This window comes from Schistocerca serialis, chromosome 1 (genome assembly GCF_023864345.2).
Source record: "Schistocerca serialis cubense isolate TAMUIC-IGC-003099 chromosome 1, iqSchSeri2.2, whole genome shotgun sequence".
Classification (NCBI taxonomy): Eukaryota; Metazoa; Arthropoda; class Insecta; order Orthoptera; family Acrididae; genus Schistocerca; species Schistocerca serialis.
In genome coordinates, this window is record NC_064638.1 from 19578931 (window position 1) to 19596711 (window position 17781).

The window sequence follows — 17781 nt, forward strand, 5'->3', positions numbered from 1 at the left end:
GGCACGGTTTTTAATAAGGCGTATGACCACCATGGACAGCAGCATGTGCCCTGCAATGTGCTTCCATGCTGGCAGCAAGGCTGCTAAGGAGTTCTTTGGGTAGAACATTCCATCCCCCCATCAGCACAGTTAACAACTGGTGGATGGCCATTAGTGCATGTGGACATGCTGCACCACATGTCACCAATGCATCCCACATGTTTTCAGTGGGATTTCAGTGAGGGCAGCAGGCAGGTCAGTCCATTCCAGAATATCCCCTCATTCCAAGAGCTCCTCAAACTATCCTGTTCCTTGTGGTCACACAATGTCATCCATAAAAATGAAGTCAGGGCCAAATGCATATCAGAAAAAATGCACTTGGGAAGGTGTACACATGTGTGTTATGTTGACTGGTGAGTGTACAATGTTTAAATATTTGTAAACATCCGTGCAGCATTATGCAACCTCACTCTATAACACCTGGGCCACATAAAGGATCACGTTTGACAGTGATCCTGTGTGCTTTATGCGTTACCACCTCTCGCTGTATGAGGGGATCTCCAGAATCACTATTTAGGCTGACCAGAATCACTATTTAGGCTGAATCTGCTCCCATCTGAGAAGAGCACACAACCCGACTTCTCACTGATCGTGCTCCTATGCCCTTGGCACTGTCACAAACTGTGCTACTGATGTTCTGCTGTCGATGAAACCCGGCATATGAGTCTTCAGGCAGAGAGACCACCCCCGTGCAGTCACAGTGTCACTGCGGAGCACGAGATTGCACGCCTTGTGGTTCTGTTAAATGTTCTCGCAATTTTGCTCGTCAACTAACGTGGGCCCCTTCTGTCTGTTGCAAAGTGTAGCAGTCATCTGCCGATGTAGTTGACTGTGGTAGACTATTCCCTCTCCTTCAGGCAGCAGTGCTTGTGGTTCAGAATGCTCTGTGAAACAATGCTGTGAGCAACATCAAACTGCTGGACCGTCCTGATCACACTTCATCCTCCTTCCAGTTTCCCATGTGAAAATTTTTCCAGGTCATGCTACAATGAGGAGCACCACCACAGTGCTCTGTAACTGCTCGCTGATTAACAGACACTGTCTTTTCTGATTCCTTTAAACTGCCTCGTGATGCAGGGCCAACAATATTTGACACTATAGTCGTGCTGACATAGTGTTGTGTGACGTCTGGGTTTCTATGCACAACTGGAACACCTCAGCTCCACACTTTCATTCGTTTCTACTTAATATTTAATAAACCTTTCTTGGTCTATCTTGTCCTTAAGTTTTGCAGAGCAGTATAGATGCATGTATTGCAGGAATGACAGGCTGATAAAGTGTGAGACTATTAAATTTTAGATAAAGACAGAAAAATTAAAAATACCTCTACACAACACAACAGGCAGTGAAGTAAATTTATTTAACTGAAAGCTGTGTAATTAGAAAGTGGCAAAATAATTGGTACTAAGTTACTGGAGGGAAGTTTGAATGTGCACGGGGATTCCCAAAGTTTGCCAAGGAGTTCTACACAGTTTGTTAATCATTTCAATTAGAAAATTACACTAACATGTTATTTTGGTAAAGTATACATTTTTCAAACCTTAAAAATCAGGTCTTGTAAACTGTAACACTAGATTTTGAGAGAAACTACAGTTTAAGATTAGAACATTCCAAAACATGAAAGTCTTGAATACAAAACAGCTTTTCAAATAATAAGTTTTCAGACAATGTAAAATTATTCAAGCATAGAGGGGAATGAGGACTCTGAAATAAGTATGTCTGTCTTACTACAAACTTTTATTATCAGTGCTGAATTTCGATGTGCCCTGTTTGCAGGTATTCTAAATTATGAACATATCTTTAAATAAAGAGTTTCCACATGAACCATTTATACTTTTGTCATCAGCAGACTCTGAATTATACTGCGAATAATAAAATATAGTGAATTACTGCACGACTAAAAACTTGGCAATTTTATGTAGCCAACACATGGTATATGCATTATAAATGAGTAGAATGGAAAAGAAAATATATTTAAGCAGTACAATTGGAGCAAGTAGCACTAGCCTATGGTATGAGACTAGATTCATGATTCACTGTCACAGTTTGTGATAGCTGACAGGAAGTTATTTAATGAAACTGAAGTTACATCAGGAGTTTCACAGCAAAATGTTACAGGATCTTCTGGATCTAAAAACAGTCGGAGAAGCTCTCTTAGATTGTTTGCAGATGATGCTGTCATTTGGCACCTTTGTCTTCGAGAAATGAAAATCAGCTACAAAATGATTTTGATAAGGTATCTGCATGGTACAAAATGTGGCAATTGTCTTTGGACAATAAAACTGCAAGATCCCCAACATGAGTACTAAAATATTCCTTTAAGTTTTACTTGCACGATAAACCATAATTACAAACAAGTTAATTGGATACTGTCACAGAAAATATTGGGGGAAGGTAAACCAAAGGCTGCATTTCATTTGTAGATCTACTAAAGACTACACTTGTCTGTCCTCTTCTAGGGCACAGCTGCATTGTATGGGATCCATACCAGATAGGACTGATGGAGGACATCAAAAAAGTTGAAAGGAGGACAGCTCATTTACTTTCCAAAAGAGTGTCAATAATTTGATGAATGGGGCGGCAATGATTTTAAAAAAGGCATATTACATTGTGGCAAGATTTTTCGAAATTACAATCACCAAGCTTTTGTTTTAGTGTGGCAGAAAATGTTAACAAACTGTTTCTGTAATTGAGACTGTGTCTTGTTAAGGAAGAGACAGTTTTGTTACACATCTGGATTTGCAACACACTTTGAAGAAAATATCATCTGTCTGGACAACTCAAAACAAAACTAAAACAATATAAATAAATATTTCATTTTGAATTTGTGCATGCTTTTACTGTAGCTCCCACTTTGTCAAAATATCGTGTAATATGCAAAGAATGCCAGTACATGTAAGATGGTCCCGTGCCCCCACCCTCCCACTTTACCTCAGATCTGAGTTGCCTTCCTCACCTTTGTGTCCTTCCCTAACTTCTCCATCTCTGATACCTGAGGAAGAAACTATTAGTTTCAAAAACTAGGAAATGAATCACTTTTACTTTTACATATGTGTCTATTGACAGTACCACAGTGTTCACCTCAAAGGTAAATATTGGCCAGCTATTCAGTCTCTCAGTTTATCAATTTTCTTGACTGAATTTTCTTCTGATAATATGGTATGTTGAGCCAAATTAAATTTGCTCAATACAGTGGTCGAGAGGAGGGAAGTTACAAAGCCTGTTTTAAAGCTGTCTACTCCTATCGGATATCTATATTTTCATGGAAAGTAGAAGAAGACAAAATCAACTTGTTTAACTAATACATTAAAATTACCAGAGGATGCTATAGTGTCCAATCTGGAATTAGTTTCTGACACATTAACAAGACATTTCAAAAGTTAGATGCACACAGATTTTTATAATTTTCATTTTAGTAACCAATACATTGCTTTTTGCATAAATCACTACTGCTTGTCTGTCCTATGAGTATTTTCCCAGACATCCCACTGTATGGGGCTGTTGTTCAATACAAGTATTTTTAAGTGTGTGCAATTCCTTTCACTCCTTAATTATTTTGTTTTCTTTTAATGGCAGAGCTTGAAAACAAAATTCTACCCTGTGTTTTGGGGCTGGTATATTTCATGAGGACGTTGTTGGAAGAACAACAATACTGCCACTGATAGAGCAAAGGCTTTATTTGGTTTTGCAGTGCAAGGGGTTTCCCTCCACTAATCAGCTGATGCATCGGCTGCAGGTGCAGCCCCAGCAACCCTAATAACGGGCTCCCCGTCCAGCTTCTTAAGATTAGGTAATCTTCGTGTTGCCTCAGCTCTCCACTGAGCCTCTTCTAATGCATCATACAGTGGATTCCCTGAAGAAGAAAAGTTCAATATGCACATACAAAAGTTACTGACAAAGATAAGGTGATGAAAACCATATTCAACTAAAAAAAAGCCAAGTCTGTTACCTCTGTAAGTTATAAATACAAATACTTTATGTATCTTCATGTACAATTAAAATCACCATAAGAAAAAAAATGTAAAAAAGTATAAAGATAAATGCACTACACTTAGGCAAATGACATAGGCAATTAATAAACAGGTAAATGACAATAAGTACAAGACAGTAATAACATAGCTACACGATGTGACATATATGGTTGTAAAATAAAGTCTGTTGTTTATTTATTGTTCACTCTCATAAGAAATGTCTGTCATTTGCCACAGACTTGAGGAACTCTTGAAAAGGGCAACTCCTTTATTTTTCATCCATTTTACAATACTAGTTTTAAATTTATTTACCTGTGTTTTATAGGCATTTTCAGATAATTTGTTGAAGTAGATAAGACCAAGATATTTTTAGCTGCTATGGATCTATGCCAGCCTAGCATATGACACATTAATTGCATGTCCACTTCTTGTGCCATGGTCATAAACTGCCCTACTTGCATCAAACTTACGTAGGTTTTTTTAAACAAATAAAAAGCAGTTGTAAATGCACAAGCTATGTACTATCATTATGCCCAGTTGTTTGAAATAATCTCTTCATGATTCTTAGAGACGGACTCTAAGCATACAGAGTTATCCCACTGGAGTATTCCAAAACTCAGCTGGGAGTGGAAGAAAGCAAAATATGCACATAATACAAGTTCATTACTGCCAATGCTCCTAAGCTTGCACAGCAGTTAGATGACTTATTTTAGTGACCCACACATTTTCCCTGTTTTTATATCACAGCTGACTTTTTAGTCTCTGTGAAATCCTACTACTTTGACTGCTTTATTATCATGACTTGGAGCATTCAGACTGAATAAAACATCTTCAGCTGCTTTTCTGTCATTTCTCTACAGTACATTTGTCTCAAACTACATAATACATTTTTCCATCACTACCACCATGTTGCATTGCACATTGGAAGGTTGATGCCTCACATGATGAGTGTTGTCATCTTGTGATGATTCACGTTGAATGTTCTTAAGTTTCATATTGTTAATTAGAAGCATTGATTTTTCATGCTAACATCTCTGCAGTCTCTAGTTATTTATTTCTAAGAACTTATTACTTCAATTTCTTGATTAGTTACTTTGAGGGAGAAGTTCAGCGCCACATAGCCCCCCACCCCCTCCCCCACAGTACGGAGAACTCTTGAGAGGCCGGTGAGGGGGGAGGGGGGGGGTGACTATGGTGTCGGCAGGAGTGGGCCACGGCAGCCGGACCATGGTCAGCTTGACAGTGTTGTGTTGGGGAGCTGTGTGGGCAGATGTCGTGAAGGAAGGTTCAGCCACCGAACCTGAAAGTCACTGAAACGAGCCGGGCGTCATGCTGGTCATGCGGCGACAGATAGGCTGGTGGTTTGCTGGTGGAACGGAGCGACGGCTCCGATGTCTCCGGTGGGCATGGCGAATACACGAAGCATGTCCAGGTCGACGTCAGGTGGGAGGGAAACACATTTCACCAGGTGGCAGGGAATGGCGGAGGTTGTGTCATGAGCACTGGATGAAGAGAAACACACGAGGAACAGTGTATAATCGCGCAGTATTATTGAGATGTCATGGATTATGTCTGGGGGCACAGAGACAAACACCTCGAGCAAGGGCACGTTCCAGATGTGGGGGCATGAGAAACCTCGCCAGAGCAAGGCAGGCGAAAGTGGAGAGGTCGAAGGAACCGGCGAAGGGCCCGGCAGTGAGGGCGTGATAGTAGGTAAGCTCGACATGGGGAGCATGTGGTCACTCGATGGAGTGTGTGAGACCGGAGTAGAGAGCGAGGTTGGAGGAGAGCTCGAAGACTGGAGCTGGAAGTCACTCGACCGAGTGTGTAAGTCCGATGTGGAGGGAGTGGTCGGAGCGTCGTGAGCCACAACAGTGAGTGGCGTGGTCGTGACCTTAAGGGGGGTAGAAGAAGGCTCGACATGAGCAGGCATAAGTCTATTGAGAGAGACTGTAACAGCTGAATCTTTCATCTGGATGTCATAGGTGTTGGCTGATCGCCAGAGAACTCGGTACGGGCCGGTATATGGAGGTTGGAGGGGAGCACAAACAGTGTCATCTCAGAGCACGACGTACTCGCAGTTGTCCAGAGGTTTCGGGACGTGCACCTTAGGGCGGGAGTGGCTGGCGGGCGGAGGGATATGGAGGTTGATGAAGTGGCGTCTGACGCGGTCCACAAAGGAAGGTAAGTCAGACTGAGGGAGAGAAGCAGAAGGGCTCACAAGTTCAGCAGGGAGAACAATGTTCTGGCCATATACGAACTCGGCTATTGTGCCTTTGAGGTCTTCCTTATGGATCGCACAAATGCCGAGTAGCATAAGGGGGAGGGCCTCCATCCATAGAGAATCGTGGAATCTAAGAGCTGACTTGAAAGTGCAGTGCCATCGCTCGACTAGCCCGTTACTTTGCGGGTGATATGCTGTGGTATGGATGCGCCATATGCCGCAAATGTTACAAATGTCGTTGAACAGGGCCGACTCAAATTGTCTGCCCTGGTCAGTCATGATGATAGCTGGACTTTGGAAACACGATACCCATGACTTGACGAAAGCTTGAGCAACAGTTTCTGCCATAATATTGCAGAGGGCGACAGCCTCGACCCAGCGAGTTGTTCGGGCAATAGACGAGAGAACATACCGAAAGCCATTAGGGGGGGGAGAGGGCCAACAATGTCAATATGAATATGCTGGAAGCGCTCAGGAGCGATTGAAAAGGCGCTGGGGGGGGGGGGGGGGGGGGAGGGGGGTGAAGTGTGCTTGTGTACTTTGCAGCATTGGCACGCACCGCAGGAGCATGCCCATTGCTGGCAGTCCTTGTTGACATTTCTCCACACAAAATGCTCTGCTATGAGGCGGGCAGACACACAAACACCAAGGTGGGCTAAATTATGCAATGCGTTGAAGACAGCTCGACGGAGCATGGTTGGGATGAGGGGGCATAACGTGCCCGTACTGTCGTGTCACACCAGATCTCACCAGAAATGCCAGGGAAGGTGGTGTGGACGAAGTGTAGTGAAGAGGTAGAGTCTGAAATCAGGTTTTGTGTTTCCTCGTCGGCGGGTTGGAGGTTAAGCAGTGCAGAGAGGTCTAACAGCGAATAGACGGCAGTTGACTCATGAAAGGAAATGAGCAACTATATTGTCAGCATCCTTTATGTGTCTGACATCGGTGGTGAGATATGAAGTCCATGTATCTGAATCGGCGAGGAGGCGGGTCAGCTGGCGGGTTTGTAATAGCTGCAGCCAGGGGTTTGTGGTCTGTTAAAACATAGAAAGGGCATCCCTCAACATCAGTCTTAAAATGCTTGATTGCTCCGTAGACCGCGAGCAACTCCCTGTCAAATGGGGAATACTTCCGTTATGCATTGGTGAGCTTGTGCGAGAAGAACCGCAGAGGCGAAGTGTGGCCGTCAATTGTCTGGCTAAGGACAGCGCCGATGGCAGTATTGCTCGCATCTGTGGCGATGAAAAGTTGCGCATTGGGATGAGGATGCACGATGGTGCAGGCCTCGGCAAGAAGATTTTTGAGGGCAGTGAAAGAGTCAGTCACAGCAGCGGTCCATAGAACGGGCCAAGATCCAGAAGTGTTGGTGCCTGCTAAGGCATCCGTCAGTGGAGCCTGAATCTCTGCAGCCCAAGGTAGATATTGGCGATAATAATTAACCGACCCCAGACAGTGCCAGAGCTCTTTGAATGATGAAGGTCTGGGTAGATTTAGTATTGTTTGTACTTTCTCAGGGGGTGGTGAAATGCCGTCGGCAGAGACCCGAAAACGAAGAAAAGTGACAGTGGGTTGATGTAGCTGTAATTTGTCCTGGTTGTCTCGATGCCTGCTGCCACATGAGTATTCAAAACAGTTTGCACATGTCGAATGTTGTCCTCGACGGAGGAGCTGAACACAAGGATATCATCAAGATATGCCAAGCAGAATTTTAGATCGAATAGCACTTCGTTGATGAAGTGTTCCCAGGTCTGGGTTGCGTTTTTCAGACCGGAGGGCATGAATCGAAACTGAAATAACCCGATTAGGGTGGTGATTGCCGTCTTCTCGATGTCTTCAGGTGCCATGGGGATCTGGTGGTAGGCCCGTTTGCAATCAATGACAGAGAACGTGGTCACACGTGCGAGGGAACTGGTAAAGTCAGCAATGTTGGGTATGGGGTAGGTGTCCATAATTGTTCGTGCATTTAGTTGACGGTAGTCTCCGCACTTGCAGCAGGACCCGTCTTTCTTGGGTGTCATATTTATGGGCGTAGACCAGCTACTGACAGAGTGTTCAATGACTCCGGAGCTTAGTAGTTCAGAAATCTGATTTTTAAGGTCGGAGAGGTGCTCGGGACAAAGTCGACTTGGTTTACTGGAGATCGGGGGACCTGGCATGAGGCGAAGCTTGTGACGTGCCGTTGGTGATGACGGAAATGTTGCTGGCGGTGCAGGAGGCAGTTTGTTTACAATGTGTTGCGGGCGGGGCAGGCGAGGCATGGTCGTGGTGTTCGGAGCCACTTGTCTGATCCGACGGGAGCTGAGGCAGCAGTGTGTCCCAGGAGTCAACGCGACAAGATGGCCGCTGGCCCGAAGCAGTGGGGTGAGCTCGGTAGAGCTCGTGAGCCATTAGTGAGTCCATTGTCCAAGGGCGCAGCCTGTGGCAGCGCGGTCGCAGGCAAAACGCTTGGCGCGAGTGCACTGTTTGTGTTGTCAGTGGCAGTCACACGGCGGTGCACAGGAGCCGAAGTTGCACAGTTTGAGGTGCTGTCTGCGAGGGGCAGGGTAGGAGCCACCAGTTCGGGAACACATGACGTTCATCGCGCATGCGCACTTGTGTCCGGCCGAGTGTCAAACGATGCCGTGTTCGGAGGGTGAGGCCCTGCGGAGCTGTCTGTACATGTTATGGCAGTCTTGATAACACAGTTGCGAGGGGTAGTGGGAGATAAACATACGGAGGCTCGATTGCTGGGACTGCAAGCACATTCGGCACAATTACTGACCTTGTTTTGTCCTTGCTGTAGTGTCTGTAATTCCTTTGCTGCATCGGAGAGCTGGGGCTGAGTTTCGTGGAACCGGAGGGAGAGCTCAAAGTTTTCCTTGCAGTGAAGTATGATGAGGGCAGATGTTCGATGACGCTAAGACATAGGCATAAGCGAAACATCGGCACCTTTGTCCAGTAGGAAAAGGTACCCCAACGAAATGTCTTTAATGTAAAGTCGTCCGCATTTATCCGGTTGTTCCTGGACAGAATGGAGCACTGCGGGGTGCACAGGAGGCAGCACCCGGACCTACCTGTGATTGGCATTTGGGAAGTAGCAGGGTGGCCTGCAGTTCCATGCCGCCTCACCAAACCATGTGTGGAAGTAACAGTACAGATAGTGCGGTTGCAATTTCCTGTGGAACGTTCATTGCCAGAGACAGTGGCCGAGGTTTGGTGCCCACAGCAGGCCCGGTTGCAGGAGGGGCGTGACCGAGGGCAGTGCCAGTGATGTCCCAGTAGCTTGTGTACTGCTTCCCGGAGAGAGCGGAACGGTTGGGACAGTGCGGCCCCGGCCGCAAGACGATGAGCCTGAACCTGAGACATGTCAGGTAGGCAGTGGCTGGCGAAATAGAGCAGTGATGCATCATGTATTTTGTCAGCAGTTGTCATTCTTTTCTCGACAGGTACAAGAGACCTCTGTGCCAGGGCAAAGGGGATGTGAGGAGATAGTTTATCTGACCAGATGGCGAGGAGAGCTGCGTCAGAGAGTAGATCAGCGCTGACCAGGGCACATAGCCGTCTCCAGAGCTGGGAAGGTTTGTCGTTGCCTAGTTGCATGACATGGAGCACTTGCCGTATTACTGCCTCAGTTGAGTGCGCAAGCTGTCGTAGAACTGTCTTTTTGGCTAGAGTGTACCAGGTAGATGAGTCCAGGGCATCGACCAGGTCAGCAATCGAGTCCTCCTGGTCGTGCAGGTGGATGATGATGCACAGAAATCTGGTTGACTCATCGAGTTTGTAATGGTCGAACACTTCGTCCGCAATTTTGAGCCAGATTGTAGCTCTGTCAGGATTAAACGCCAGCAGCATTGGTAAGCATTGTAGAATGTTCGGAAGAACAGGTTGAGTTGAGTTCGTCGGGGCACTGCCTGAAACGAGCTATTGTTGCTGTAGTATTCCAGGAGAGTGCGCCTCCAGCGGGATGTGGCAATGATGGCTGTTCGGGTGGCAGCGTGAAGGTGACACGCTATGGTTGAGTGTGATCCATCGTGACGCGGAAAGCCGATGCAAATGAGACACTATAATGTGTCGATTGCGGTTGCAGAAGCTCAACACGTTGTGGGTGTGTTCTGATTGACATATCGCAGAAGACCGACACGGATGAGACACCTAGATGTGCCGAGAATGGTAGTGGAAGCTCGACTGGAGCCGGCGCGGGGGCACTAGGTGAGAAAAAGTTCAAAGTTTGAGAATGCGTGTTAGTCTGCGGAAAGCTCGATGTATTATCAGAGCCGGGGCCACCTGTGTTGCAGGGAGGCTGCGGAGGGGTGGGCTGTCCAGAAGCACAGTGTGGGAAATGATGTCAAACGTGGGACGGAATGTGTCAATGTTAACTGTTCAGAGTCACTCCACTCAAAACAGTGTGCGGATAAGGTAAATGTCGTGGCACAAAATGCTGAGGCGTAGCAGTGGGTTGGAGGTGGAGGTCAGGCACAGATAACAAGTTATTGTTCCTGTTGCAGGCCGAGGTATCGAAATAGGAAGGCATGTGATGATGCTGAACCGAGGCAGATGCGGGTATGGTCGGATGCTGAGGAGGTTGACCTGTGAACGAAGCAGTTCCGGCCACGTGGCAAGTATCCACATGGTACTGCACTGATTGCGACGTGGCAAATCATTGTCCTGGTGGTGGTAGGTTGTCAAACGAAGCATTTGCAGAAATTGACATTAGTCCCGCACTGCACGGAGATGCGTAAGAGGTAACTGCACCGTCGATGAGAGAGGGCACATGTGGTGGTAACAAAGACGTCATGCACACTCCTAAACCTCACTAATTGTAGCAGGCTTGAAAACGTCCAGCAAAACCGGTGTAATCGTCGAGGGAGAGGCATCGCGTTGCAGTCCTGGCGGGTGTACATCGCCCGCAACACGATGCATGTTGAACACAAAATCCGGCGTTAGGCACTGGGCTGAAGTCATTTTTCGAATTCTGTGTTGATGTAGTACACGCAAAAATAACCAACATGGAGGTCACGGACACAGTAAAACAACGAAAGCAGAAGACGTTACAACTTGAGGTCACCAGTGAGGGAGAAGTTCGGGTTGGTTACACCAAACAACCCCCATTTAGCAGTAGTTCATTTAAAACTTCCTGGCAGATTAAAACTGTGTGCCGGACCGAGACTCAAGCTCGGGACCTTTGCCTTTTGCGGGCAAGTGCTCTACCATCTGAGCTACCCAAGCACGACTCACACCCTGTCGTCACAGCTTTACGTCTGCCAGTATCTCGCCTCCTTCCTTCCAATTTTTACAGAAGCTCTCCTGCAAACCTTGCAGAACTAGCACTCCTGAAAGAAAGGATACTGCGGAGACATGCCTTAGCCACAGCCTGGGGGATGTTTCCAGAATGAGATTTTCACTCTGCAGTGGAGTGTGCGCTGATATGAAACTTCCTGGCAGATTAAAACTGTGTGCCGTACTGAGACTCGAACTCAAGACCTTTGCCTTTCGTGGGCAAGTGCTCTACCATCTGAGCTACCCAAGCACGACTCATGCCCCGTCCTCTTCTGCCAGTAGTTCATTTATTCACCACTCTACACAAGCAAGGCTCACAAAGAACTGAACATGGTGGAAGAGACCAAAGATAATCTTAGCTTAATTCAAAGATGGATGCATCGATGTTGGTGTCGATTTCATGAGCGCCACAACTTAATTTAGTATATGTACATAATTTTATAAATGACAACAATCCACTGATAATTACAACAAAGCACGTCCTTCCAGAACATTCCACATGCCTTCACAATGAATATCAAGTTTTTTATTAAATAGGACAGAATAATATATGTATAGACACACATACAAGGCCTTAGGAAGCACTGAATTGTCTGATAACTATCTGAATATATATAAAAAAACCTGGTATCAAACATTTCATATGAGTCCTTGGGGAGGCTGTACCGTTATAATCTCTATATAGCATTGCATCATGTCACACAACCTTGTGTAAATTGTGTATATAAATAATGAAAAGGAAGGGTGCAGGAACAGATCACTGAGTTATAATCTTTACATCTGGAAGAAAGTCTAACTTTTGATTATTATTATTATTATTATTAGCGAATGTCCCCATGGGAGAACGATAAGCAGGTGATTAACATTTCTTAATGTTCTTCTTATTTCCCCAGTATTTCTTCATTGCCTCCCCAAAGGCCTTCTTCCTTTCTTCGGTCCACTTTGGTCGGAAAGGTTTAGATTCCGTCTCTGGAGTAAACTTCCACTTGTCGATTTTTCTTCTGAATGTATCCCGGTCTGATGTGTTTGTTATGTCAATTTTTGCCTTTTTCAAATCCTTCTTAACTTCAGTTACCCAGGGTATTGTTGCCTTAAGTGATGTCATATAGTCCAATAGACGTTTAGTTAACCTGTTTCCAGGTAATCTGTCTATATGTCCATAAAACTTCATCCGCCTCTTCCTGATATCTGCCTCGATGTTTGATATTTTTTCGGTTGTCTCGGTAGTCTGCAGCCTGTATCCATCTTGTGTGTATCGTGGTCCTAGGATTTTTCTAATAATTTTTCTCTCTACTTTCTTAATTTCGTGTAAATCTAATTTTCTATTCAGGGAGAGTGTTTCACTTGCATATGTGACTGTTGGTTTGATGACTGTGTTGTAGTGTCTGATTTTAGTGCCTTTTGATAGACATTTCTTGTTATATATATTTTGAATAAGTCCGAATACTTTCTTGATTTTCTGTAATCGGTTTTTTTGTGCTATTTTCTCAAGTCCTGTTGGTTCAATAACTTCACCGAGATACTTAAAGTGCTTGACTCTAGTTATTTCACCATACTTTGTTTTTAGTTTCGAAATATCTAATTTTGAGCAGATGAATTCTGTCTTCTCAAAGGAGATTTGCAGGCCAACCTTCTCAGCACATTCTTTAAGTGTCTCAATTTGTTTTACTGCTGTTTCTTCACTGTCAGTTATAATTGCCAAGTCATCTGCAAACGCTAAATAAGGGATATTCAATTTTCCTTTACCTCTTCCTAGTTCAATTGGCTTCCAAAAGCTTTGTTTCCTTAGTGTTACTTCCCACTCTTTCATAACTTTGTCCAAAACTATATTGAATAATAGTGGTGAGATCCCATCTCCTTGTCTTACTCCTGTTTTAATTGAGAATGGTTCCGAAATTTCCCCTCTGAATTTAATTTTTGATTTGGTTTCTGTTAGTGTTTGTTCAATTAGTTTTCGGGTTTTAGTGTCTAGGCCTCGTTCTTCGAGAATGTGACATAGAGACTGTCTGTCTATGGAATCGTATGCCTTTTTGAAATCAACGAATGTGCAGATTATTGGTTTTGACCTGATTGCTTTAATCTTTAAAATAGTTTTAAGGTTGAATATCTGTTCCGGGCATGATCTATTAGGACGAAAGCCTGCTTGGTAGTCTGAAATTGTATGTTCTAGTTGTTCTTGTGCCCTCTTTAGGAGACATGCAGATAGAATTTTGTAGGTAACTGGTAAAAGTGAAATGCCTCTGTAGTTGTTTACGTCTGATCTCTCTCCCTTTTTGTGCAATGGGTGAATTAGTGCACACTTCCACTCCTCTGGGATATTTTCTGTCTGCCAAATTTCTTTGATGATGCTAGTGATCTCTTTTAACGAATTTGGACCAAGGTTTTTCAGTAGTTCAGCTACAATTCCATCTTCTCCCGATGATTTATTATTTTTGAGTTTTCTAATGTGACTATAAATTTCTTCTTGAGATGGTGGTAGTGAAGTCTCATTCGTGTGTTCTGGTTGTAATGTGGGGAATCTTGTACTTGGTTGTGGGCAATTTAGGAGTTGTGAGAAATATTTAGCTAGTTCTTGGCAATTTTCTTTGTTAGTTAGTGCCAATTTTCCGTTCTGTTTCCGGAAGCAGAGATTTTGTGGAGTGTATCCTTTGATTTGATTTGCGAATATTTTATAAAAATCTTGAGTGTTGTGGTTCTTAAAGTTTTCTTCAATTGTGTTTAGCTGTTCATTAAGGTATTTTCTTTTAGTTTGTCTAAGTATTTTAGCTGTTTGTTTTCTCACTTTGAAAAATGTTTGTTGTGTGGTTTCTGATTTGTCACAATTGTAATTTAAAAAGGCTTGTTGTCTCTCTTCTAATGCGTTATCACAATTCGAATTCCACCATGGATGCTTGGATATTTTCTTTAACGGAATCAAATCTCTTGCTTTCTGTATAATTTTCGTTCGGAAATCTTTCCAGTTGTTTGTTGGTTGTTTATCCCATGCTTCTGTAATTTCTGATTCCTTGATATTTTTCAAGTCAAATTTGGGAATTAGTGGTGATTTCCTATAGCGTTTCCTTTTTGGAGTGAATTTAATTTTAACTCTGGTAAGGTAGTGGTCAGAATCTATATTTGCCCCTCTGCGGACTTGAACGTCGTGTATTTCTTTCTGGAAGTCATAGGAGATCGCAACATGGTCTATTTGAAATTCACCAAGCTGAAGGTTTGGTGATCTCCATGTTTTTTGTTTCTTGGGGTCTTTTCGAAGTGATGTTGTCACGATTTTTAGGTTGTTTTGCTGACATAACTCGATGAGTCTCATGCCGTTCTTGTTTGTGAATTTGTGTGCAGGGTAATTACCGACTGTTTTTTTATATTTCCTCTCTTTGCCAATTTGCGCGTTGAAATCCCCTAGAAGAATTTTTACATCCTCCTTTGGAATTTTGGACATTTCAGTTTCGAGTTTTTCCCAAAATTTTTCTGTCTTCTCCGGTTCTTTTTTGTTGGCAATGTTGGTAGGTGCATGAACATTAATAAATGTATATATTTTGTTGGTGTGCTTGATTCGCATAGTCATTAGTCTGTTACTGATTTGATTCATGTCTATAACAGAGTCAAGGGTGTCCTTATTTACAATAAAAGCCATGCCAAATATTGCAGCTCCTTTGCCAATTTTCTTGTCTGTTTTACTTTTAAAGATACGGTAATTGTTGTAGTCTATTGTTTCTGAATCAGTGAATCTGGTCTCTTGGAGAGCAAGGATTTGAATTTTCTGTTTGTTGAGTTCTGTTGTAAGATTATGAAGTTTGCCTGTCTGAATTAGTGTCTGAATGTTAAAAGTGCCAATAAATGTATGGGACTTTCGTGGACGTTTACTAGAGAACTCCGACTTTCTCTGTCGTACGAGCCCAAGCTCCCCAGAATCCGATAGCTTGGTTGTCGCCACAGGGCGAGTGGATTGGCCACCTGGGGTAATATTAATTTTACTTGTACGAATCATACTGCTTGTAATTAAGTTCCAGCTAATGCTGGGTAGTTAGAACCAGGGATTGTTAGTTCCTGGAGCTTGGTGTTCAGCCGCACCTCACATGGTGAACAGACGCTGGCCAGAGTACCGGTGGTTGCCACACAGACATGTCTGGGCTTTTCAATATGCTTTATCTTGTTGATAATGCTTGCCTCTTCCGCCAGTTCCGCCGTACCGATGATCTTCATCTCTGTCTTCACTACCGTTGAGGTCTTCTTTTGATTATTTATTGTAACTGTGTTTTACTGTCCAAGTAAGACTGATGTAGGAAGATGTCTGTCAGTTTACTGTTATTTCTAGCACTAGTGTCTCTGTCTTACTAACATCCTTCACAATATAGTCATCTGAGTGAGGTTACACAAAATTTGCATATAGAGTGTTAGTTGGAATTGGTGTCTGGTGTACATCACTATCTATTCCTGTTTTAATGACTTCCCATGCAACTTTGTATTTACCCTCTGAGCTGAGAATACATGGATCATTTCCTTTGCACTTTACCGCCTTGATTCCGGACCTGTAAACCTTTTTCATTTTCACATGCGTTTTTTTGTCCACATTAGTATGCTTTGCCCTAGCATAAGAACTACATGCTTCAAAATTTTCATTTAACAGGTCTAATAATTTATTGGTCAATTCATTAGCATCTGCACTATCTATTATTTTATTTCATTTTATTGAATTCAGTTTACTTGTCAAAGGTTTAGCTTTGAATTATTAATTAGTATTATAATTCTTCTATGTTCAGTACTGTTATGAGTGCATCTCAGCCACTGTCCCACATGATCATAAATACATACATAGTCTAACCATGTCAAATTCTGTTTTATTTAGATGGAAATTACATATTATATCATCTGGGCATATTGCCTGCCTTTTGAATTTATCTATTTACCCAACAGAAGTTAAGAGATTGTTGATATAATGAAATATTAAGATTTTTTAATGTTTTTGCTTGAGTAGCAAGAGAATCAGTTTATCCAGTCATCTCCATGATTCAGGGGGATACTGATGCTACTATAATTTCATGTTTTGGCAATATTATGACTTTTTCAAGGGCCCTATGTGTGTGAGTTACGAATTTGTGAAGGTATGCATGTTTTGTTTCACCTACATGTCACGAAGAACCTAGTCTGATAGACAATAATACCTGGCAGCATTTTTTCAGTGTGCCTGTCAGCCATTCAGTGCCTCCTCTGTGTGATGCGTAGCAATCTGCCCTACCAAATTTTTGTTGTTACATCCCAGATTTTCTATTGTTTAATTGAAAATAATATATATATGATTCTTTAAGTGTTGTGTGAGAAAACATGCACAAGAATATAGCTGTGAATGTACAGGGTGAAGTACACTTACCACAAAGTAAGTGTACTTCACCCTGTACATTCAAATATCTTCAAATACCATTTAAATATGAAAGTTTCATATCAGCGCACACTCCACTGCAGAGTGAAAATCTCATTCTGGAAACCACCCCCATGCTGTGGCTAAGCCATGTCTCCACAGTATCCTTTCTTTCAGGAGTGCTAGTTCTGCAAGGTTCGCAGGAGAGGTTCTGTAAAGTTTGGAAGGTAGGAGACGAGATACTGGCAGAAGTAAAGCTGTGAGGACGGGGTGTGAGTCGTGCTTGTGTAGCTCAGTCGGTAGAGCACTTGCCCGCGAAAGGCAAAGGTCCCGAGTTCGAGTCTCAGTCGGGCACACAGTTTTAATCTGCCAGGAAGTTTCATATCAGCGCACACTCTGCTGCAGAGTGAAAATCTCATTCTGGAAACCACCCCCAGGCTGTGGCTAAGCCATGTGTCTGCAGTATCCTTTCTTTCAGGAGAGCTAGTTCTGCAAGGTTCACAGGAGAGCTTCTGTAAAGTTTGGAAGGTAGGAGACGAGATACTGGCAGAAGTAAAGCTGTGAGTACCGGGCGTGAGTCGTGCTTCGGTAGCTCAGATGGTAGAGCACTTGCCCATGAAAGGCAAAGGTCCCGAGTTCGAGTCTCGGTCAGGCACACAGTTTTAATCTGCCAGGAAGTTTCATATCAGCGCACAGTCCGCTGCAGAGTGAAAATCTCATTCTGGAAACCATTTAAATATTTTTGAAAAGTAGTAATTTAAGAATATTTTTGGAATAGGCACAGAAATGGACAAAATTCAATGTAGGAGTCACCGTGAGTGCAAGTAGCACCTCAATATGAATTCACAAGACTTCAAAACACATTGTGCACTATCAAAGACAGAAACTAAATTAATCCTGCCACTCCTCTCCCAGCTATCACTCTTTCTCGTTTGTACTTTTAT

General features: G+C 43.4%; 1 protein-coding gene across 1 annotated transcript in view; it reads right to left on the minus strand.

The window, feature by feature from the left end:
• Positions 1-1793: 1793 nt before the first annotated feature.
• The window catches only part of LOC126460699 (dynein axonemal light chain 1), a 164799-nt gene continuing 148811 nt past the window's right edge, over positions 1794-17781 (minus strand). The window contains exon 5 of the mRNA XM_050095935.1: positions 1794-3892. Coding sequence (XP_049951892.1) covers positions 3750-3892 — 143 coding nt within the window. The 3' untranslated portion in view covers positions 1794-3749. The remainder of the gene's footprint in view (positions 3893-17781) is intronic.